Below are 25,551 nucleotides of genomic sequence, written 5' to 3'. Positions count from 1 at the left end.
ACAATACTCCAGTTGAGGCCGAACCAGTGTTTTATAAAGGTTCATCATAATTTCCTCGCTTTTGTACTCTATACCTCTATTCATGAAGCCCAGGATTCCGTCAGCTTTTTTATGCTTTCTGATTTTTTAATGCTTTGCTGCTGTCTCAACCTGCCCTGCCACCTTCAACAATCTATGCACATATACCCCTAGGTCTCTCTACTCATGCATCCCCTTTAGAATTGTACCCATTAGTTTATATTGTCTCTCCTCATTCTACCAAATTATATAAATTAACACTTTTCTGCATTAAATGTAATCTACCACGTGTCTGTCCATTCCACCAGCCTGTCTATGTCCTCTGGCAGTCTATCACTATCCTCCTCACTGTACACGATACATACATTGTGTCATCTTCAAATTTTGAAGTTGTGCCCTTATACACCTGCATCCAAGTCATTAATATATATCAAGAAAAGCAGTGGTCCTAGAACCGACCTCTGGGGAACACCATTGTATAACTTCTTCAAGTCCGAAAAACTACCGTTCACCACTACTCTCTGTTTCCTGTCGCACAGCCAATTTTGTATCCATGCTGCCACTGTCCCTTTTATTCCATGGGCTTCAACTTTGCTGGCAAGCCTGTTAAGTGGCACTTTGTCGAATACCTTTTGGAAATCTATGTACACCACGTCAATCTCATTGCCCTCATCAACCCTCTCTGTAACCTCATCAAAAAGCTCCATCAATTTGGTTAAACACAATTTGCCTGAACAAATCCGGCTTTTCTTAATTAATCCACATCTGTCCAAGTGACTGTTCATTTTATCCCTAATTATTGTTACTAAAAGCTTCCCCACTACCGAGGTTAAAATGACTGGCCTGTAGTTGTTGGGTTTATCTTTACACCCATTTCTGAACAATGGTGTAACATTTGCAATTCTCCAGACCTCTGGCACCAGCCCTGTTTCTATGAAGGATTGGAAGATTATGGCCAGTACCTCCGCGATTTCTTCCTTCACTTCTCTCAGTGTCCTAGTATACATCCTATTTAATCCTGGTGGTTTATCTAGGTTCAATACAGCCAGCCTTTCTAGTATCTCCTCTTCATAATTTTTATCCCATCCAGTATCTCCTCTACCTCCTCCTTCACTATGTTTATGGCAGCATCTTCTTCCTTGATGAAGACAGATGTAAAGTGTTCATTTATCACTTCAGCCAAACTCTCTGCCTCAATGCATGTGCCTGTTTTCTGGCCTTACCCCTCATCTTACTACCCGATTACTATGTACGCAGTCTCCTTTGTTGGTGGCTGCCCATGTTTTTGTACCTTGTACTTTGGGCACCCACCTTTCATGTTTAAATTAAGGACCACCCCCAGGCACCGCGTATTTCAATAGAGACCAGGGGGATTTTTGGCCCCAGCGTCCCCAAAATTGCACAGTTTGCAGGAACTGATGGATTCGGTCAGTTAAGAAGAAAAAGTGCTTGTACCTTTCACAACCTCGGGCCCTCACAAAGCACTGCATGGACTGCAACGGTTCAAGAAGGCAGCTCACTACCACCTTCTGCGAGGGTCATTAGGGATGGGCAATAAATGCCGCCCTTGCCAGCAATGCCCACATCCCATGAATTAATAAGAAAGCAGCCAATGAAGTACTTTTTGAAGTGCAGTCTCTGCTGTGATGCATGGTATCGCAGGGCCAATTTGCGCACAGCAAGCTCTCACAAATAGCAATGTGATAGCCTGTATATTTTTGCTTTTTTCAGGGATTGGTATTGGCCAGGACACCAGGGAGAATCACTGCGCTTTAAAATAGTGCCATGGGATCTTTTACATCCATCTGTGAGGGCAGATGGGGCCTCGGTTTAACATCTCATCCGAGAGACAGCACCTCTGACAGTGCAGTGCTCCCTCAGTACTGCACTGGGAAAGTCAGCCGAGATTATGTGCTCGAGTGTGATTTGAAAACAAGACCTTCTGTCTCTGAGGCGAGAGTGCTACCCACTGAGCCACAGCTGATGAGTGTTTTGTGTTACACCGCCCGTCCTCACTGTACAACCTCTGTATACTGGAGAATATAGGAATGGTTTCTTACCATGTACGAGCTGCAGGCGTGTCTCAGTCTGGATCAGATTTATGTAATTGTCCCATCCCTTGTACTCCACCAGACACAGGTAAGTGTGGTTGTCCTTCACGCTCAGCTGCTTTATCCTGGTTGAAGCGTTTCCCTCCTTTGGGTTCCCGATGAGCTCGTACCGATTTCCACCATTTACAGTTGTCCAAGATCCATTTGATTGGGCTCTAAATGTGACTATGTGTTGGTAGGGCTCCTTCCTCATCCATGTAACAGTGGTCAGGTTGGTGGGGTCGCTGGGCGTGAACATACAGGGCAATATAACCGAAGCTCCCTCGGTCCCTCTCACCACTGAGCCATTTCCACTAGCAGCTGAGGAAAGGACAGACATCACAATATATCAGCGTTTTGATGAGAACTTTAATTTGTTTCAGTTCAGAGCTCTCCCTGTGGCCTATGTGTAGAGGCATTGCCCAGTGTCAGTAAGGATCCCAGGGAATGTGGGGTCAGGGGGCCAGGTAGCAGAATGGATTGAGAGATGCTACAAAACAGAAAATAGAGGATAGGAGACTAGCAGAAAGTGGGAGGTGGCATCCTTTGACTTACATTGAATGGTTCTATTAATACAACCCAATACCATCTGCTTTGGCTCTACATTGTTCCTGCACCTAGAGTGATCTATGCACAATAACACCTGGATCCCTTTCTCTCTGAACCACTTTCAGTGTTGTTCTCTGAAAATGGTAAGTGTATTCTGTGTTGCTCCTACCTACCTGCATCACACTGCATTTGTCGAGGTTAAATGCCATATCAAATTTCTCATATGCTGTATCGCAAAATAGTATAACTGAAAGAAATCTATCTAATGTGCATTTGCCTCACCCAAATGGCCTTCCTTAGAGCACAAGCCTGGTCAATGCATGTCAATGGACTATTTAAGAACTTAAGAACATAAGAAATAGAAGCAGGAGTAGGCCATACGGCCCCTTGAGCCTGCTCCGCCATTTAATACGATCTTGGCTGATCTGATCATTGACTCAGGTCCACTTTCCTACCCTCTCCCCACAACCCCTTATTCCCTTATCGGTTAAGAAACTGTCTATCTCTGCTTTAAACGTATTCAATGTCCCAGCTCTCACAGCTCTCTGAAGCAGCGAATTACACAGATTTGCAACCCTCTGAGAAAAGAAATTTCTCCTCATCTCAGTTTTAAATGGGCGGCCCTTTATTCTAAGATTATGCCCCCTAGTTCTAGTTCCCTTCATCAGTGGAAACATTGGGCCCATACTCTCTACACCTTGTTAAGCACCCTCATAATCTTATACGTTTTGATAAGATCACCTCTCAATCTTCTGAATTCCAATGAGTAGAGGCCCAACCTACTCAAACTTTCCTCATAAGTCAACCCCCTCATCTCCGGAATCAACCTAGTGAACCTTCTCTGAACTGCCTCCAAAGCAAGTATATCCTTTTGTAAATATGGAAATCAAAACTGTACACAGTATTCCAGGTGTGGCCTCACCAATACCTTGCATAACTGTAGCAAGACTTCCCTGCTTTTATACTCCATCCCCTTTGCAATAAAGGCCAAGATTCCATTGGCCTTCCTGATCACTTGCTGTACCTGCATACTAACCTTTTGTGTTTCATGCACAAGAACCAACAGGCCCCGCTGTTCTTCAGCACTTTGCAATCTTTCTCCATTTAAATGTTAGATGCAGGAAGAATGTTCCCGATGTTGGGAAAGTCCAGAACCAGGGGACATAGTCTAAGGATAAGGGGTAAGCCATTTAGGACTGAGATGAGGAGAAACTTCTTCACTCAGAGAGTTGTTAATCTTTGGAATTCCCTACTGCAGAGAGTTGTTGATGCCAATTCATTGGATATATTCAAGCGGGAGTTAGATATGGCCCTTAGGGCTAAAAGGATCAAGGGGTATGGAGAGAAAGCAGGAAAGGGGTACTGAGGTGAATGATCAGCCATGATCTTTTTGAATGGTGGTGCAGGCTCGAAGGGCCAAATGACCTACTCCTGCACCTATTGTCTGTGTTTCTTTGTAATAACTTGCTCTTTGATTTTTTTCTGTCAAAGTGCATGACCTCACATTTTCCAACATTATACGCATCTGCCAAATTTTTGCCCACTCACTTAGCTTGAAGATTTTTTGTGCCCTCACACCTTGCTTTTCCTCCCATTTTGTATCATCAGCAAACTTGGCTACGTTACATTCGGTCCCTTCTTCCAAGTCGTTAACATAGATTTTAAATAGTTGGGGTCCCAGCACTAATCCCTGCGGCATCCCACTAGTTACTGATCTAACTTACTTCCTGCATCTAACCTGTCTAAACCCATCAGAATTTTAAACGTTTCTATGAGGTCGCCTCTCATTCTTCTGAACTCCAGTGAATACAAGCCCAGTTGATCCAGTCTTTCTTGATATGTCAGTCCCGCCATCCCGAGAATCAGTCTGGTGAACCTTCGCTGCACTCCCTCAATAGCAAGAATGTCCTTCCTCAGGTTAGGAGACCAAAACTGTACACAATACTCCAGGTGTGGCCTCACCAAGGCCCTGTACAACTGTAGCAACACCTCCCTGCCCCTGTACTCAAATCCCCTCGCTATGAAGGCCAACATGCCATTTGCTTTCTTAACCGCCTGCTGTACCTGCATGCCAACCTTCAATGACTGATGTACCATGACACCCAGGTCTCGTTGCACCTCCCCTTTTCCTAATCTGTCACCATTCAGATAATAGTCTGTCTCTCTGTTTTTACCACCAAAGTGGATAACCTCACATTTATCCACATTATACTTCATCTGCCATGCATTTGCCCACTCACCTAACCTATCCAAGTCGCTCTGCAGCCTCATAGCATCCTCCTCGGAGCTCACACTGCCACCCAACTTAGTGTCATCCGCAAATTTGGAGATACTACATTTAATCCCCTCGTCTAAATCATTAATGTACAGTGTAAACAGCTGGGGCCCCAGCACAGAACCTTGCGGTACCCCACTAGTCACTGCCTGCCATTCTGAAAAGTACCCATTTACTCCTACTCTTTGCTTCCTGTCTGACAACCAGTTCTCAATCTATGTCAGCACACTACCCCCAATCCCATGTGCTTTAACTTTGCACATTAATCTCTTGTGTGGGACCTTGTCGAAAGCCTTCTGAAAGTCCAAATATACCACATCAACTGGTTCTCCCTTGTCCACTCTACTGGAAACATCCTCAAAAACCATTTATCCATTTATCCCGGCTCTCTGTTTTCTGTTTGATAGCCAATCCTCTATCCATGCTAATATATTACCCGCAACCCCATTAACTTATATCTTGTACAGTAACCTTTTATGGGGCACCTTGTCAAATGCCTTCTGGAAGTCCAAATATACCACATCCACTGGTTCCCCTTTACCCACCCTCTTCGTTACATCCTCAAAGAATGCCAGCAAATTTGTCAAACATGACTTCCCCTTCATAAATCCATGCTGACTCTGCCTGACCTATAGAAACTTTTGATATCTGTTTTTATATTTTGTGTTAGTTTAATTTCATAGTCTATCGTCCCTTTCTTAATAATTTTTTAGTCATTCTTTGCTGGCTTTTAAAAGCTTCGAAATCTTCTGTCCTCCCACTAGTTTTGGCCACTTTGTATGCCCTTGTTTTTAATTGGATTTATTTCTTTAGTTAGCCGCGGCTGGCTATCTTTTCTCTTGCACCCTTTCCTCCTCATTGGAATATTTTTTCTTGAGAGTTGTGAATTATCTCCTTAAACGTACACCACTACTCATCAATTGTCCTACACTTTAATCTATTTTCCCAGTCCACTTTAGCCAACTCTGCCCTCATGCCTTCATAGTCTCCTTTATTTAAGCTTAGTACGTTGATTACAGATCCAACTTTCTCACCCTCCATCTAAATTTGAAATTTAATCATGCTATGATCACTCATTCCAAGGGGATCCTTTACTAGGACATTGTTTGTCTATGGAGAGCATCACAGGCAGGCCCAATGTCTCATCCAATGTCCAAGAACACACCTTCCAGCAGGAGTTACTGGAGAATGAACAGGAGCAGTGTTGTAGGAAGTAGGCACCTGCAGAATATATCAAAACACTAGGCATTAGGCACCTGTTAAATATATCTCAACTCATATAATTTTAAAGTGTCCACACATAAAATGGCTGCCCAGGCATGATGGGAAATTAGGTAGTCAAGCTGTGAACTATTGACTGAGCAATGACCGAGCAATGACCCTGTGAGCCCATTACCAGGAATGCCTTGGATACAAGATAAGAATAATAAACCAATTATTTCCCCAGGAAGAAAGAGATAAGGAGAGAACCTATCTCCTATAACAAGGTCATTAATCAGCCCGAGCTGACAAAAACCGAACATGCAGTTCCTGAGGCACCAGGGGAATTCTATTGGGTTAAAAGAACCTATATAATCGTTATGATTGGATTATGTACAGCCGTGATGGGCTGAGTAACTGTAGTAAACTGTTGTGAAACATATAAAAATCCATGTAACCCTTTGTTCTGTGGAGAAGCCTGGATACAGTCCTGAGACTTCCTCCCCGCTGAGCGTTAATAAAGGCCGCATTGGCGTTGGAACCGACTCTGAGTGTTGAGTGATTCTTCTGAGAAAACATTCACGCTAACAAGCAGGAACCCCGGGCAATATACCCCCTTCATAGCCCGGGGTTGCTGAAAGTTTATTGATCCGTGTGGCTCAGGACCAGACCAGGTGGAGCCTTTCCCCACTAAGCTATCGGAGCAGCGACAGCCCCTGAGCATTGCTCCTCACCTCTCACACTCAGATGCGTTTGTTGCAATGTTCCAAATTTGTCAATATTGAGCTCCACACGACACAGATAACCAGCATTATCCGCCTGGCTCAGCCGCTCCATCATTATCGAGGCATCTTTGTTGCTGAAGTTTCCCACGAATCTCAATCGATTCCCGCCTTCCTGCTGTCCCACATTCTCACACAGCTCGCCCTGTTTATGGCCCAGACCAGAATATATGCAGTTAAAAATAACGTTCCCTCTGTGACCTTTGAACCATTTCACAGTGCCGGTGAGCGGGCGATCAGTGGGTGGGTTGGTGAAACTGCACGGCAAGACAGCGGACCTCCCTTCCTCAGCACTCACTGCATCCGCGATGGTCATTGTCCAACCATTGGCAGAAAGCTCTGTGGAGAGAGAGACAACATTAACACAGCACTGGGTCAGACTCAGTGTTTGGAAAACATACTACGAGACGATATACTGAGGGGGCAAAATTGCCATTTTTATCGCCGGGAAATGGTTTCCGCCCGGGCGCGGAGCAAACATCGCCCCCCCCCCGTGGAATTGGGCGGGGGGTTTTGCGGAGGCGCTACGAGGCAGCGCGGCGATGATGATGTCATCGTCCCCTTACTGACCCGCAAGTTAAATTGCCCCGAACAACCTACCTTAGCGCCTGGCGTTGACAACAACAGCTTCAGCTTGTAGTCAGGAACCGGATGGAGAGCGCTATTTAAAGTGCCATCTACCCAATCTATCATCATAAGGTAACCCCCTCATCTCCGGAATCAGCCTAGCGAATCGTCTCTGTACTCCCTCCAAAGCCAGTATATCCTTCCTGAAGTAAGGTGATCAAAACTGCACGCAGTACTCCAGGTGCGACCTCACCAATACCCTATACAGTTGCAGAAGGACCTCCCTGCTTTTGTACTCCATCCCTCTCGCAATGAAGGCCAACATTCCATTCGCCTTCCTGATTACCTGCTGCACCTGCAAACTAACTTTTTGGGATTCATGCACAAGGACCCCCAGGTCCCTCTGCACCACATCATGTTGTAATTTCTCCCCATTCAAATAATATTCCCTTTTACTGTTCTTTTTCCCAAGATGGATGACCTCACACTTTCCGACATTGTATTCCATCTGCCAAACCTTAGCCCATTCGCTTAACCTATCTAAATCTATTTGCAGGCTCTCTGTGTCCTCTACACAACCCGCTTTCCCACTAATCTTTGTGTCATCTGCAAATTTTGTTGCACTACACTCTGTCCCCTCTTCCAGGTCATCTATATATATTGTAAACAGTTGTGGTCTCAGCACCGATCCCTGTGGCACACCACTAACCACCGATTTCCAACCCGAAAAGGACCCATTTATCCCGAATCTCTGCTTTCTGTTAGCCAGCCAATTCTCTATTCATGCTAATACATTTCCTCTGACTCCGCGTACCTTTATCTTCTGCAGTAACCTTTTGTGTGGCACCTTATCGAATGCCTTTTGAAAATCTAAATACACAACATCCATCGGTACACCTCTATCCACCATGCTCGTTATATCCTCAAAGAATTCCAGTAAATTAGTTATACATGATTTCCCCATCATGAATCCATGCTGCGTCTGCTTGATTGCACTATTCCTATCCAGATGTCCCGCTATTTCTTTTTTAATGATAGTTTCAAGCATTTTCCCCACTACAGATGTTAAACTAACTGACCTATAGTTACCTGCCTTTTGTCTGCCCCCTTTTTTAAACAGAGGCGTTACATTAGCTGCTTTCCAATCCGCTGGTATCTCCCCAGAGTCCAGAGAATTTTGGTAGATTATAACGAATGCATCTGCTATAACTTCCGCCATCTCTTTTAATACCCTGGGATGCATTTCATCAGGACCAGGGGACTTGTCTACCTTGAGTCTCATTAGCCTGTCCAGTATTACCTCCCTAGTGATAGTGATTGTCTCAAGGTCCTCCCTTCCCACATTCCTGTGACCAGCAATTTTTGGCATGGTTTTTGTGTCTTCCACTGTGAAGACCGAAGCAAAATAATTGTTTAAGGTCTCAGCCATTTCCACATTTCCCATTATTAAATCCCCCTTCTCATCTTCGAAGGGACCAACATTTACTTTAGTCACTCTTTTCCGTTTTATATATCGGTAAAAGCTTTTACTATCCGTTTTTATGTTTTGCGCAAGTTTACCTTCGTAATCTATCTTTCCTTTCTTTATTGCTTTCTTAATCATTCTTTGCTGTCGTTTAAAATTTTCCCAATCTTCTATTTTCCTACTAACCTTGGCCACCTTATACACATTGGTTTTTAATTTGATACTCTCCTTTATTTCCTTTGGTTATCCACGGCTGGTTATCCCTTCTCTTACCGCCCTTCTTTTTCACTGGAATATATTTTTGTTGAGCACTATGAAAGAGCTCCTTAAAAGTCCTCCACTGTTCCTCAATTGTGCTACCGTTTAGTCTGTGTTTCCAGTCTACTTTAGTCAACTCTGCCCTCATCCCACTGTAGTCCCCTTTGTTTAAGCATAGTACGCTCGTTTGAGACACTACTTCCTCACCCTCAATCTGTATTACAAATTCAACCATACTGTGATCACTTATTTCGAGAGGATCTTTTATGAGGAGATCATTTATTATTCCTGTCTCATTACACAGGACCAGATCTAAGATAGCTTGCTCCCTTGTAGGTTCTGTTACATACTGTTCTAAGAAACAATCCCGTATGCATTCTATGAATTCCTCCTCCAGGCTACCCCGTGCAATTTGATTTGACCAATCGATATGTAGGTTAAAATCCCCCATGATTACTGCCGTTCCTTTTTCACATGTCTCCATTATTCCCTTGATTATTGCCCACCCCACTGTGAAGTTATTATTTGGGGGCCTGTAAACTACGCCCATCAGTGACTTTTTCCCCTTACTATCTCTAATCTCCATCCACAATGATTCAACATTTTGTTCATTAGAGCCAATATCGTCTCTCACAACTGCCCTGATATCATCCTTTATTAACAGAACTACCCCACCTCCTTTCCCTTCTTGTCTATCTTTCCGAATTGTCAGATACCCATGTATGTTTAATTCCCAGTCTTTGCCCCCCTGCAACCATGTTTCTGTAATGGCCACCAAATCATACCCATTTGTAATGATTTGTGCCATCAACTCATTTACTTTATTTCGAATGCTGCGTGCGTTTAGGTAGAGTGTTTTAATCCTAGTTTTTAAACCATGATTTTTAGTTTTGGCCCCTCCTGCAGCCCCTTTATATTCAGTGGCCCTTTTTGTTTTTTGCCTTGGGTTTCTCTGCCCTCCACTTTTACTCATCTCCTTTCTGTCTTTTGCTTTTGTCTCCTTTTTGTTTCCCTCTGTCTCCCTACATTGGTTCCCATCCCCCTGCCATATTAGCTTAACTCATCCCCAACAGCACTAGCAAACACTCCCCCGAGGACATTGGTTCCGGTCCTGCCTAGGTGCAGACCGTCCGGTTTGTACTGGTCCCACCACCTCCAGAACCGGTTCCAATGCCCCAGGAATTTAAATCCCTCCCTGCTGCACCACTGCTCAAGCCACGTATTCATCTGAGCTATCTTGCGATTCCTACTCTGACTAGCACGTGGCACTGGTAGCAATCCTGAGATTACTACTTTTGAGGTCCTACGTTTTAATTTAGCTCCTAGCTCCTTAAATTCATCTCGTAGGACCTCATCCCTTTTTTTTACCTATATCGTTGGTACCAATGTGCACCACGACAACTGGCTATTCACCCTCCCTTTTAAGAATGTCCTGCACCCGCTCCGAGACATCCTTGACCCTTGCACCAGGGAAGCAACATACCATCCTGGAGTCTCGGTTGCGGCCGCAGAAACGCCTATCTATTCCCCTTACAATCGAATCCCCTATCACTATCGCTCTCCCACTCTTTTTCCTGGCCTCCTGTGCAGCAGAGCCAGCCATGGTGCCATGAACTTGGCTGCTGCTGCCCTCCCCTGATGAGTCATCCCTCTCAACAGTACTCAAAACGGTGTATCTGTTTTGCAGGGAGGTGACCGCAGGGGACCCCTGCACTACCTTCCTTGCACTGCTTTTCCTGCTGGTCTTCCATTCCCTAGCTGGCTGTGGATCCTTCACCCGCGGTAAGACCAACTCACTAAACGTGCTATTCACGTCATTCTCAGCATCGTGGATGCTCCAGAGTGAATCCACCCTCAGCTCCAATTCCGCAATGCGGTCTGTCAGGAGCTGGAGGTGGATACACTTCCCTCACACATAGTCATCAGGGACACTGGAAGTGTCCCTGAAATCCCACATGGTACAGGAGGAGCATAACATGTGACCGAGCTCTCCTGCCATGACTTAACCCTTAGATACACTTAAATTGGCAACAACAATGCTAAAGTTTACTCACTGTTATAGAAGAGAAAAAAGAAAAAATACTCACCAATCACCAGCCAATCACTTACCCCCTTGGCTGTGACGTTTGGGTGGTTTATACATAGAATATAGGAACAGGAGTAGGCCATTGGCAGAACAGGCTTGAAGGACTCATTCAATGAGATCATGGCTGATCTGCGACTTATTTCCATATATTGGCCTGTGGTCCATATCCCTTAATACCTTTGGTTAATAAAAAGCTAACAAAATCCGATTTAAAATTAACAATTGATTTTGCGTGAATTGTCGTTTGCGGAACAGTGTTCCAAACTTTTACAACCCTTTGAGTGTAGAAATGTTTCCTGATTTCACTCCTGAAAGGTCTGGTTCTAATTTCTAGTCTTCACCCGCTAATCCTAGAATCCCCAACCAGTGGATGTGGTATCTCTCTATCGACCCTATCTGTTCGCCGTAATATCTTGAAAACTTTGATGAACCACTCAACCTTCTAAAGTCAAGAGAATACAACCATAATTTGTGTAATCTCTCCTCGTAACTTAACCCTTGAAGTCCGGGTTTTATTCTGATAAATCTAGGCTGCATTCCTTGTAAAGCCAATATATAATTCCTAAGGTGTGGTGCCAGAATTGCTTACAGTATCCCAGGTGTGGTCTAACCAAGGTTTTATATAGCTACAGCATAACATCTACCCACTTGTATTATAGTCCTCTAGCTATAAAGGCCAGCATTCCAGTGGCCTTTTAACAATTATTTTCTGTACCTGTTCATGACATTTTTATGATCTTGCATGAATTGTCGTTTCCGGAACAGTGTTCCAAACTTTTACAACCCTTTGAGTGTAGAAGTGTTTCCTGATTTCACTTCTGAAAGGTCTGGTTCTAATTTCTAGTCTCGATGTACCTGAATCCCCAAGTCTCTTTGGACGTCCACTGTTTATAGATTTTCACCATTTAGAAAGTTCCCTGTTCTATCCTTTTTAGGTCCAAAGTGGATGACCTCATATTTGCCTACATTAAAATCCATTTGCCAGTTTTGACCATTCAGTTAATCTGTCGATATCCCTTTGTAATTTTGTGCTTTCAGCTACACTGCCTGCAATGCCGCCTATCTTTGTGTCATTGGCAAACTTGGATATATATGATTTTCTATCCCATCATCATGTTGTTAAATATTGTGAATAGTTGAGGCCCCAACACAGATCCCTGTGGGACACCACTAGACACAGCTTGCCAATTTGAGTACCTACCCATTATCCCTACTGCCTGTCTCCTACCGCTCAGCCAATTTCCTAACCAGGTCAGTAATTTGCCCTCAATTCCGTGGGCTTCTACATTAGTTAACAGTCTCTTATGTGGGATTTTATCAAATGCCTTCTGGATGTCCATATAAATAACCTCCATAGACATTCCCCTGTCTACTGCTTTAATCTTCTCCTCAAAAACTGCAATCAGGTTTGTCAGGCATGACCTACCTTTCACAAATCCATGCTGGCTCTCTCTGATCAACTGAAAATTTTCAAAGTCTTCAGTCAGCCTATCCTTAATTATAGACTCTAGCAACTTCTTGACAACAGATGTTCGGCTAACTGGTCTATAATTCCCCGGTTTTCCTCTCTTACCATTCTTAATTAGCAGACTGACTTATGCAATTTTCCAATCTAAAGGAACAGTTCCTGAATTGAGAGAACTTTGGAGGATTATAATTAGGGCATCTGCAATGTGCTCACCGACTTCTTTTAAACCCTGGGATGGAAACCATCTGATCCTGGGGATTTGTCAGTCCTCAGTGCTATTATTTTCTTCATTACTGTTATTTTACTTACGTTAATTTTATTGCGTCCCTATCCCTGATTCAATATTAGTTCCCTTGGGATTTCTGGCATGCTATCATCCTCTTCTGCTGTAAATACTGACACAAAGTAATTATTCAACATGTCCACCATTTCCTCATCATTGACAGTATCACCACTTTCAGTTTTCATGGGGCCAACATTGCTCCTGACTGCCCTCTTTTTCCTAATGTAACTGTAAAAATTCTTTGTGTTGATTTAGATTTCCCTTACAAGTTTCTTTGCGTATTCCTTTGTTGTAGCTCTTACGATCTCTTTTGTGACCCTTTGCTGTTCTTTGTATCTTTCCCTTTCGTGAGCATCTACTTTGCTACTTTGCTACTTTGCATTGTTGTACACTTTTTCTTTTAGTTTTATGCTGTCCTCTTTAGTCGTCAATGGCTGTTTTTTGGGCAAGTACAGCTCTTGCCCCTCAGGGGTATAAACTGGTTCTGTATCATCTTAAATTCTTTTTGGGCCATTCCCCCACTGGCCTTCTGTCATTTTATCCATTAACAGGTTTTCCCAGTTTACTGAGGACAGTCTCTGTCTCATCCCGTTAAAATCGGCCTTACCCAATCTTGAATCCAAGGCGCGATTTCACCTACCGAGGCGGGCTCAGTGTGGCGAAATAGGTGACGGGTTGGGACCCCACTTCCAGCTCCATCCCACTCTCTAAAAAATAATTTTACGTTGATGGGGCATGTTGGGGCCTGCGAGGTTCCTGGCCAATTAAAAAGAAGCGGGTTTGATGACATTATTTGATGACATGTCATCAGACAGTTTCCTTAAAGGGACCATGTTCACAATCATTTTGACAGTTGTACTGTAAGTGTTTTGCAGCATTGCAATGCTGCACACACTGACAAGCACGGCACAAAGGTGCATGGCTGCACCCAGGCACTCCCATGACTCCCTCCATACGCTTACATACCAAAGTTCCACCATACCACCCTTTTCAAATGGTGCAGCAGAGCACACAGTACAAATTGTAAAACATGCCCTCATCAAGCAAATGTTGTATCCAAATCCAAAGAAATGGCAATTGTTGTTGGACTACAAATTAGCTAATTTTCTGATAACTTATCATAATACTCCTCATACAACTACTTGTAGAAAACCAGCAGAGTTGCCTCCCTGGTGCAAGGGTCAAGGATGTCTCGGAGCTGGTGCAGGACATTCTGAAAAGGGAGGGTGAACAGCCAGTTGCCGTGGTGCATATAGGTACCAACGATATAGGTAAAAAAAAATGGGATGAGATCCTACGAGACGAATTTAGGGAGCTAGGAGCTAAATTAAAAAGTAGGACCTCAAAAGTAGTAATCTCAGGATTGCTACCAGTGCTACGTGCTAGTCAGAGTAGGAATCGCAGGATAGCTCAGATGAATACGTGGCTTGAGGAGTGGTGCAGAAGGGAGGGATTCAAATTCCTGGGACATTGGAACCAGTTCTGGGGGAGGTGGGACCAGGACAAACCGGACGGTCTGCACCTGGGCAGGACCGGAACCAATGTTCTAGGGGGAGTGTTTGCTAGTACTGTTGAGGAGGAGTTAAACTAATATGGCAGGGGGATGGGAACCTATGCAGGGAGGCAGAGGGAAATAAAAAGGAGACAGAGGCAAAAGATAGAAAGGAGAATAGTAAAAATGGAGGGCAGAGAAACCCATGGGAAAAACAAAAAGGGCCACATTACAGCAAAATTCTAAAGGGGCAAAGTGTGTTAAAAAGACAAGCCTGAAGGCTCCACGCCTCAATGCAAGGAGTATTCAGAATAAGGTGGACGAATTAACTGTGCAGGTAGCAGTTAATGGATATGATGTAGTTGGCATCACAGAGACATGGCTCCAGGCTGCGGACTCAACATCCAGGGGTACTCAACATTTAGGAAGGATAGACAGAAAGGAAAAGGAGGCGGGGTGGCGTTGCTGGTTAAAGAGGAAATTAATGCAATAATAAGGAAGGACATTGGCTTGGATGATGTGGAATCGGTATGGGTGGAACTACGGAAGACCAAAGGGCAGAGAACGCTGATGGGAGTTGTGTACAGGCCACCAAACAGCAATAGCGAGTTTGGGGACAGCATCAAACAAGAAATAAGGAATTTGTGCAATAAAGGTACAGCAATTATCATGGGCGAATTTAATTTACATACAGATTGGGCTAACCAAACTGGTAGCAATGCGGTGGAGGAGGATTTCCTGCAATATATTAGGGATGGTTTTCTTGACCAATATGTCAAGGAACCAACTAGAGAGCTGGCCATTCTAGACTGGGTGATGAGTAATGAGAAGGGACTAATTAGCAATCTTGTTGTGCAAGGCCCCTTGGGGAAGAGTGATCATTTTATGGTAGAATTCTTTATTAAGATGGAGAGTGACACAGTTAAATCAGAAACTAGGGTCCTGAACTTAAGGAAAGCTAACTTCGATGGCATGAGGTGTGAATTGGCTAGAATAGACTGGCGAGTGATACTTAAAGGGTTGACGGTGGATAGGCAATGGCAAACATTTATAGATCACATGGTTGAACTTCAACAATTGTACATACCTGTCTCGAGTAAAAATAAAACGGGGAAGGTGGCTCAACCGTGGCTAACAAGGGAAATCAAGGATAGTGTTAGATCCAAGGAAGAGGCATATAAATTGGCCAGAAAAAGCAGCAAACCAAAGGACTGGGAGAAATTTAGAATTCAGCAGAAGAGGACAAAGGGTTTAATTAGGAGGCGGAAAATAGAGTACGAGAAGAAGCTTGCCGGGAACATAAAAACTGACAGCAAAAGCTTCGATAGATATGTGAAGATAAAAAGAGCAGTGAAGACAAACATAGGTCCCTTGCAGTCAGACTCAGGTAAATTTATAATGGGGAACAAAGAAATGGCAGACCAATTGAACAAATACTTTGGTTCTGTCTTCACGAAGGAAGATACAAATAACCTTCCGGATGTACTAGGTGACCGAGGGTCTAGTGAGAAGGAGGAATTGAAGGATATCCTAATTAGGCGGGAAATTGTGTTGGGGAAATTGATGGGATTGAAGGCCGATAAATCCCTGGGGCCTGATTGTCTGCATCCCAGAGTACTTAAGGAAGTACCCCTAGAAATAGTGTATGCATTGATGATCATTTTCCAACAGTCTATCGACTCTGGATCAGTTCCTATGGACTGGAGGGTAGCTAATGTAACACCACTTTTTAAAAAAAGAGGGAGAGAAAACGGGTAATTATAGACTGGTTAGCCTGACATCAGTAGTGGGGAAAATGTTGGAATCAATTATTAAGGATGAAATAGCAGCGCATTTGGAAAGCAGTGACAGGATCGGTCCAAGTCAGCATGGATTTATGAAAGGGAAATCATGCTTGACGAATCTTCTGAAATTTTTTGAGGATGTAACTAATAGAGTGGACAAGGGAGAACCAGTGGATGTGGTGTATTTGGACTTTCAAAAGGCCGTTGACAAGGTCGCACATAAGAGATTGATGTGCAAAATCAAAGCACATGGTATTGGGGGTAATGTACTGGCGTGGATAGAGAATTGGTTGGCAGACAGGAAGCAGAGAGTCGGGATAAATGGGTCCTTTTCGGAATGGGAGGCAGTGACTTTAGAGTGCCGCAGGGCTCAGTGCTGGGACCCCAGCTCTTTACAATATACATCAATGATTTGAATGAAGGAATTCAGTGTAATATCTCCAAGTTTGCAGATGACACTAAACTGGGTGGCGGTGTGAGCTGTGAGGAGGATGCTAAGAGGCTGCAGGGTGACTTGGACAGGTTAGGTGAGTGGGGAAATGCATGGCAGATGCAGTATAATGTGGATAAATGTGAGGCTATCCACTTTGGTGGCAAAAACACGAAGGCAAAATATTATCTGAATGGCGGCAGATTAGGAAAAGGGGAGGTGCAACGAGACCTGGGTGTCATGGTTCATCAGTCATTGAAAGTTGGCATGCAGGTATATCAGGCGGTGAAGAAGGCAAATGGCATGTTGGCCTTCATAGCTAGGGGATTTGAGGTATAGGAGCAATTGTACAGGGCCTTGGTGAGGCCTCACCTGGAATATTGTGTTCAGTTTTGGTCTCCTAATCTGAGGAAGGACGTTCTTGCTATTGAGGGAGTGCAGCGAAGGTTCACCAGACTGATTCCAGGGATGGCTGGACTAACATAGGAGAAGGGACTGGATCAACTGGGCCTTTATACACTGGAGCTTAGAAGGATGAATCTCATAAAAACTCATAAGATTCTGACGGGACTGGACAGGTGAGATGCAGGATGATTGTTCCCGATGTTGGGGAAGTCCAGAACCAGGGGACATAGTCTTAGGATAAGGGGCAGGACATTTAGGACTGAGATGAGAAGAAACTTTTTCACTCAGAGAGTTGTTAACCTGTGGAATTCCCTGCCGCAGAGAGTTGTTGATGCCAGTTCATTGGATGTCTTCAAGAGGGAGTTAGATATGGCCCTTAAGGCTAAAGGGATCAAGGGGTATGGAGAGAAAGCGGGAAAGGGGTACTGAGATGAAGGATCAGCTATGATCTTATTGAATGGTGGTGCAGGCTCAAAGGGCCAAATGGCCTACTCCTGCACCTATTTTCTATGTATCTATTAAAGGATTTGATTATTTCCTCTGGTGGGGTAGTGGAGAACAAGGGGCATGACAATAAAATTAGAGCTAGACCGTTCAGGGGTGATGTCAGGAAGCACTTCTTCACTCAAAGGGTTGTGTAAATCTGGAACTCGCTGCCAAAAAGCTGGTGATGCTGGGTGATAGGTCCTTACTACACAGTATAAATGCACACGAGGCCCATGCTTGAGAGAAGGTCAGTCTGTGACCTGTCCTTTATTCCTTAGCACTCAAGTGATGAAGGTGGGTGGAGCTTCCCCTTTTATACCTGAAGGTCCAGGTTAGGCGTGTCTCCCACCTAGTGGTCAGTGTTCTCATGGTGTACAACTTAGGTCAGTTTATACATGGGTTACAATGCTGGTTGAATACATGACATCACCTCCCCCCCCAAAGTCTTATTGGGATCACAGGTTGAGTCTCTCTGGTAGTTTACGCTCCCTTGTAGAGCGCCTGAGTTGGGGCTCCGGTTGTTGGGCGCTGGCCTGAGTGTCTGCTGTTTGCGGTGCCTCAGGCCTGTCCGGACTGCCCACAGTGACTGGGCTCTCCTCCCTTTGGTTCTGGTGTTCGGTCACCTGTGGTGGAGTGAACTCTATATCGTGTTCTTCCTCTGCTTCTTCTATGGGGTTGCTGAACCTCCTTTTTGTTTGATCCACATGTTTGCGGCAGATTTGTCCATTGGTAAGTTTAACTACCAGAATCCTATTTCCCTCTTTGGCAATCCCAGTGCCTGCGAGCCATTTGGGCCCTGCAGCGTAGTTGAGTTCAAAAACAGGATCATTTACATCAATACATCGCGCCCTCGCATTCCTGTCATGGTAGTGATATTGTGACTGGCGCCTGCTCTCAACAATTTCTTTCATGGTGGGGTGTATAAGGGATAATCGGGTTTTGAGCGTCCTTTTCATTAGTAGCTCTGCGGGTGGAACCCCTGTGAGCGAGTGTGGTCGGGTTCTATAGGCCAACAGGAGGCGTGATAAGCGGGTTTGTAGGGAACCCCCTTGGAATCTGAGCATCCCCTGTTTGATTATCTGCACTGCTCGTTCTGCCTGGCCGTTTGAGGCCGGCTTGAACGGTGCCGTTCTAACATGGTTAATTCCATTGCCTGCCATGAAGTCCTGGAATTCAGTGCTTCTGAAGCACGGGCCATTGTCGCTGACCAAGATGTCCGGTAGACCGTGGGCGGCGGACATTGCCCGTAGACTTTCTACCGTGGCAGAGGATGTGCTTGAATTTAAAATGTCACACTCGATCCATTTGGAGTAGGCGTCTACTACAACCAAAAACATTTTCCCCATGAAAGGACCTGCGTAGTCCACATGGATGTGTGACCAAGGCTTGGCGGGCCATGGCCAGGGGCTAAGGGGGGCTTCCCTGGGCGCATGGCCCAGCTGGGCACACGTGTTGCACCTGCGAACACAAAGTTCCAGATCTGCGTCTATCCCTGGCCACCAAACGTGTGACCTGGCAATTGCCTTCATCGTGACAATGCCCGGGTGCCCATTGTGGAGTTCTCTGATGAAATCCTCTCTGCCCATCTGGGGCATGACTGCGCGGTTTCTCCACAGTAGGCAATCGGCCTGAATCGAGAGTTCATCCTTGCGCCTGTGAAATGGTTTAAATTTTTCAGGGCATGCCCTGTACGTGGCTGCCCAGTCCCCATTCAGGACACATTTCTTGACTAGAGACAATAGCGGGTCTCTATTTGTCCAGACTTTAATCTGACAGGCTGTCAGGGGTGAGCCTTCGCTTCTGAAAGCTTCAACAGCCAATGACCATCTCAGCACCATGCTCGGTAGCCCCCTCAGTGGTGGCTAGTTGGAGCCTGCTGAGTGCATCGGCGCAGTTTTCGGTGCCCGGTCTGTGCCGAATTGTGTAGTCATAGGCAGCTAACGTGAGTGCCCACCTCTGTATGTGGGCCGATGCGTTTGCATTTATGGCCTTGTTGTCGGCCAAAAGGGACGTTAGGGGTTTGTGATCTGTCTCCAGCTCAAATTTCCTGCCAAACAGGTACTGGTGCATTTTCTTTACCGCATATACACATGCGAGCGCCTCCTTTTCTACCATCCCGTAGCTCCTTTCTGCCTGGAACAGACTCCTGGAGGCATAAGCTACCGGCTGTAACTGACCCTTGACATTGACATGCTGTAACACACACCCGACACCATAGGACGATGCATCGCACGTTAACACAAGTTTCTTACATGGGTCATATAGCGTTAACAGATTGTTGGAACATAACAAATTGCATGCTCTATTAAAAGCCCTTTCCTGGTTGTCCCCCCAGACCCATTCGTGACCTTTGCGTAGGAGCACGTGTAGCGGCTCTAGCAGCGTGCTCAATTTGGGAAGAAAGTTACCAAAATAGTTCAGGAGCCCCAGGAATGAACGCAGCTCCGTCGTGTTACGGGGTCTGGGTGCTCTCTGGATCGCTTCCGTCTTGGATGCAGTAGGGCTGATCCCGTCTGCTGCTACCCTCATCCCCAGGAATTCTACTCTGGAGCTAGGAAGACGCACTTCGCCTTTTTCAGTCGCAGACCTACCCGGTCCAGTCTGCGTAGCACCTCCTCCAGGTTGTGGAGGTGTTCTTCAGTATCGTAACCCGTAATGAGGATGTCGTCCTGAAAAACCACCGTCCCTGGAATCGACTTGAGGAGGCTTTCCATATTTCGTTGAAAGATTGCGGCGGCCGAGCGAATCCCGAACGGACATCTGTTGTACTCAAACAACCCCTTGTGTGTCGTGATGGTGGTCAGCTTCTTCGACTCACTCGCCAGCTCCTGGGTCATGTAAGCTGAGGTTAGGTCCAATTTTGAAAAAAGCTTGCCACCGGATAGCGTTGCAAAGAGGTCCTCCGCTCTCGGTAGCGGGCACTGGTCTTGGAGTGACACCCGATTGATGGTGGCCTTGTAATCACCACATATCCTGACCGACCCATCCGCCTTGAGCACCGGCACAATCGGGCTCGCCCAGTCACTGAATTCGACTGGCGAGATGATGCCTTCCCTCAACAGGCGGTCTAATTCGTCTTCTATCTTTTCCCGCATCATGTACGGCATCGCTCTGGCCTTGTGGTGTACTGGTCTGGCGTCCGGGTTTATGTGAATTACTACCTTGGCCCCCATGAAAGTGCCAATGCCGGGTTGAAATAATGAGTCAAATTTGTCCAGGACCTGTGAGCATGATACTCGCTCCACAGAGGAAATTGCATTGACATCGCCCCATTTCCAGTTCATGACAGCAAGCCAACTCCTCCCCAGTAGTGCGGGACCATCCCCTGGGACAATCCAGAGTGGCAACCAGTTCTCCGAATCTTTGTGGGTCACGACTACCGTGGCGCTGCCTAGCACCGGAATGATCTGCTTTGTGTAAGTCCGTAGCTGTGCGTCAATCGGCGATAATTTTGGCCTCCTGGCCTTGGATGCCCACAACTTTTTGAACTGTTTGATACCCATCAGGGACTGGCTGGCACCCATGTCTAACTCCATTGATACTGGGATGCCATTGAGGAGCACTTTCATCATTATCGGTGACGTCCTGGTGTATGAACTGTATACGTGCTCCACATGAACTCGCTGAACTTCAGCTCCCAGCGATTTCCCCCAGTGTCCATTTCTGCAATTTCTGCAGGTATTTTGCTCATCTCTGCAAACTCCGGCTGAGTGTATGCCTCCCTGCCTCCAGCATGAGTTGCGGTTTGAAACAAAAGGTCCCTTGCCAGTCGATCGTCCCTGACTGCCCCTGTTATTGTCCTTGAGTGCACCATTAACAGGTGTTGATGGCCCCATTACTGGCCGCATTGTCCCTTGCAATGGCGTGAATCGCTGTTCAGCTTGCCATTGTCTCTGTCGAACTCCCCCTCTGGGTTTGACTACATGTTGGGGCATGCCTGACTGCCCTAGTCTGCCTGGAGAACTGTGTGCTGCTTTAACAATGTTGAATCTCTGTCCCAACCATTCCTTAACACAGTACCTCTCGTCTGTTCGGCTAGTGGCCATGCTCGCGTTTAAATCCCAGTTTCTTGTCGCCATTGATAGGTCCTTACTACACAGTATAAATGCACACGAGGCCCATGCTTGAGAGAAGGTCAGTCTGTGACCTGTCCTTTATTCCTTAGCACTCAAGTGATGAAGGTGGGTGGAGCTTCCCCTTTTATACCTGAAGGTCCAGGTTAGGAGTGTCTCCCATCTAGTGGTCAGTGTTCTCACGGTGTACAACTTAGGTCAGTTTATACATGGGTTACAATGCTGGTTGAATACATGACACTGGGGGTCAGTTGAAAATGTCAAAACTGAGATTGATAGGTTTCTGTTAGGCAAGGCTATTAAGAGTTGTGGAACCAAGGCGGGTAGATGGAGAGCAGACACAGATCAGCCATGATCTAATTGAATTGCGGAACAGGTTGGAGGGGCTGAATGGCCTTCTCTGGTCCCTATGCAGAGGTAGGGAGTTACAGGGCTATGGAGGGATCTATAGACAAGGACAAGAGATTTAAATTGAATGTATGATGGGATGGGCTGCCAGAGAAGGTCAGGGGGTGATACACACAAGCAGACAAAAAAGACCAGCTGGCACCTTCAGAGATAAAGAGAGAGAGAATGATCATTTCTCCCAGACACCGACAGCTGCCTACACCAGCTCTCAGCTCCCTCTGCCACTTCCAATATCTCCACCACCCTTGGTTACCCAGCTATACAATGGTCACGCCACAGGACAGGTAGAAACATTAATCAAAAAGGCTGATGGAATATTAGCCCTTATATCGAATGGGCTAGAATAGGAAAGAAAGATATTTTGCTACAGCTATAAAAAAAACTCTGGTTGGACCACATATTGAGTACAGCTCTGGGCACCACATGTAAGGAAGGATATATTGGCCTTCGAAGGAGTGTAGCTCAGTTTCACCAGAATGTTACCAGGGCTCCAAGGGTTACATTTTGAGGAGAGATTACATAATGTAGACTTGTAGTCCATGGAATATAGAAGGTTAAAGGGTGATTTGATTGAGGTTTTTAAGATATTGAGAGGAATTGTTAGGGTAGATCAAGAGAAGCTTTTTTGCTGGTGGGGAAGTCGAGGATAAGGGAACATAACGTTACATTCAGAGCCAGACCTTCCACCAGAGGTCAGGAAAAACTTCTTGACACAAAGGGTGGTAGAACTGTGTGGAACTCTCTCTGTAAAAATACCCAGCGCAAGAAATAATTTTAGCTCTGAGATCGATAGATTTTTGCGAGCCAAGTGTAGTAAGGGATATGGAGCCAAGGCAGGTGAATGGAGTTAAGGTACACATCAGCCAGGATCTCATTAAATGGCAGGACAGACTCGAGGGGCTGAATGGCCTACACCTCTTCCTATGTTCCTTGTGTCTCACTAGAAACCTGACACTCGCTCTGCCCCTCCCTGTTTCTCTGACTGACCGTCGCTCCCCTGGACTTTCACCCACTGCAACCCAGCGATGAAATAGTAAAAAGGAGCAGTTTATGCAACAAAATGAATGTGAACAGTTGTTATTGGAAAGCACCTACTGTGACCCTGCACCGAGACCGACAGCAGGACTGCGGGAAGCCAAACGTAGAGAGAATTCATCGCCAGCTCTCCGGTGTTTCGTCCTTCTCCTTCGCTGCTTCTTGTCTCCTGACACCGAAATACAGAAGTTGCTCAAAGTGTTTCTTCACTTCCTCTGCAACCTGCGTAAACTGTTGATCAATATCACTGAATTTAACAGGCTAACAGGAAGTGTCTTTAGTTGAGCGTCAAGTGAGAATGAGAGATATTGCATCTGCTTCCAATATTGTTGGCAGAATGTCCATCGAGCTCCAGGGGGTTAAATTGATTCGCGGGGAGAACGGGCGTGGGGATGGCTGTACGCGATGAACCCAGGCCCATAAAATCCATGCTGCCTGCTGATTTCCACCATTGCTGTGTGCAGCCAGCGCTACCCGTGCTGTTGATCAGTTGCAGGCACCAGGAGGGGGATCAAAATCAGAAATGCACAATGCCATTTAAAGGCAGCCAGCTCTTCTTAAAGGGGATGTGGATTGGTGTGTCTAGAAGTGTATCCATGTTTGCTGACAATACAAAGGTGGGACAGTAAGCCTATTTTTTTATTCGTTCATGGGATGTGGGTGTCATGTATGTAACTGTCATTGTAACCCATGTATAAACTGACCTAAGTTGTACACTGTGAGAACATTGACCACAAGAAGGTCCTTCATCAGGGAGAACGTCCTGGATCCACAAACCGTCAGGAGATGAGCCCTGCGTTTGTCGGCCATATCCTGTCCCAGCCATTCCTTAGTGACGAAACTTTGCTGTAGTCTCTCAATAAAGTCGTCCCAATCATCACCAACACAATACCTCTCGTCTGTGCTGCTAGTGGCCATGCTCGCATGGTTTAAATCCCAGTTTCTCGTCGCCAATGATTTGTCCTTACTATACAGTACAAATGCACATGAGTCCCATACTTGAGAGAACTTGTGGGAGACACTCCTAACCTGGACTTTCAGCAATAAAAGGGGAAGCTCCACCCACCTTCATCACTCCAGTGCTGGCTAATAAAGGTTACTGGTCACAAAGTGACCTTCTCTCAAGCATGGGCCTCATGTGCATTTGTACTGTATAGTAAGGACATATCATTGGCGACGAGAAACTGGGATTTAAACCACGCGAGCATGGCCACTAGCAGCACAGACGAGAGGTACTGTGTTGGTGATGATTGGGACGACTTTATTGAGAGACTACAGCAAAGTTTTGTCACGAAGGAATGGCTGGGACAGGATATGGCCGACAAACGCAGAGCTCATCTCCTGACGGTTTGTGGATCCAGGACGTACTCCCTGATGAAGGACCTTCTAGCGCCAGAGAAGCCGGCGGACAAGACTTTCGAAGAGCTCAGTAAGTTGATCGGGGAACACTTTAAACCGGCGAGCAGCATGCACATGGCGAGACACCGGTTTTACACACACCGGCGGCGAGAAGGGCAAAGCGTTCCAGACTTCGAGGCAGACCTCCGGCGACTGGCGAGCCTATGTAAGTTCCCAGATGCAGAGAGCGGAGATGCTGCAAGACTTTTTTATTGAGGGCATCGAGCACGCTGGGGTTTTCAGGAAAATGATTGAGACCAAAGACTTGACCCTGGAAACGTCGGCTTTGATGGCCCAGACATTTATCTCAGGAGAGGAAGAGACCAGAATGATGTTTGACAAAAATCTGGGTTTAAATGCAACAAATGGACAGGGAGTCAACATTGTTAACACGGCACACAGTTCTCCAGGCAAACGGGGCAATCGGACATGCCCGAGTATGCAGTTAAATCCAAAGGGGGAATTCAACAGAGACAATGGCTAGCTGAACGGCGATTCATGCCATCGCAAGGGACAATGCGGCCAGTAATGGGGCCATCAACACCTATTAATGGTGTGCTTAAAAACAGTTACACAGACAGTCAGAGACGATTGACTGGTAATGGGCCCTTTGTTTCCAACAACGGCTCATGTTGGAGGTGTGGAGGCAAACACACAGCCAGAGCTTGCAGGTATCAGCAATACACCTGCAGAAATTGTAACGTCAGCAGTCACTTGGCGCATCTGTGAAGGAAGCCTGCCGCCAGGTTGATGTACGAGGAGGACGGGGAGGATGTAAGCCCTACGGGGCCAAATGGGGGAAATCGCTGGAAGCTGAAGTTCAGCGAGTTCATGTGGAGCACATATACAGTTCATACACCAGGATGCCATCGATAATGATGAAAGTGCTCCTCAATGGCATCCCAGTAACAATGGAGCAAGACACAGGGGCCAGTCAGTCCCTGATGAGTATCAAACAGTTCGGCAAGTTGTGGGTGTCCAAGGCCAGGAGGCCGAAAT

General features: G+C 45.8%; 1 protein-coding gene across 1 annotated transcript; it reads right to left on the bottom strand.

Annotated features, from left to right (window-relative positions):
- Positions 1-2,078: 2,078 nt before the first annotated feature.
- Positions 2,079-23,337, bottom strand: LOC139256875 (cell surface A33 antigen-like; the record flags this gene model as incomplete). The annotated part of the gene is made up of 3 exons (XM_070874337.1): positions 23,215-23,337; positions 6,867-7,253; positions 2,079-2,429 (listed from the first exon to the last, which is right to left on the bottom strand). Coding segments are annotated over exons 1-3 (799 nt in total), but the record flags the coding sequence as incomplete, so codon positions are not given.
- Positions 23,338-25,551: the final 2,214 nt, after the last annotated feature.

Source organism: Pristiophorus japonicus, unplaced genomic scaffold (assembly GCF_044704955.1).
Source record: "Pristiophorus japonicus isolate sPriJap1 unplaced genomic scaffold, sPriJap1.hap1 HAP1_SCAFFOLD_788, whole genome shotgun sequence".
NCBI lineage: Eukaryota > Metazoa > Chordata > Chondrichthyes > Pristiophoridae > Pristiophorus > Pristiophorus japonicus.
This window is presented reverse-complemented; position numbering and strand designations above follow the sequence as displayed.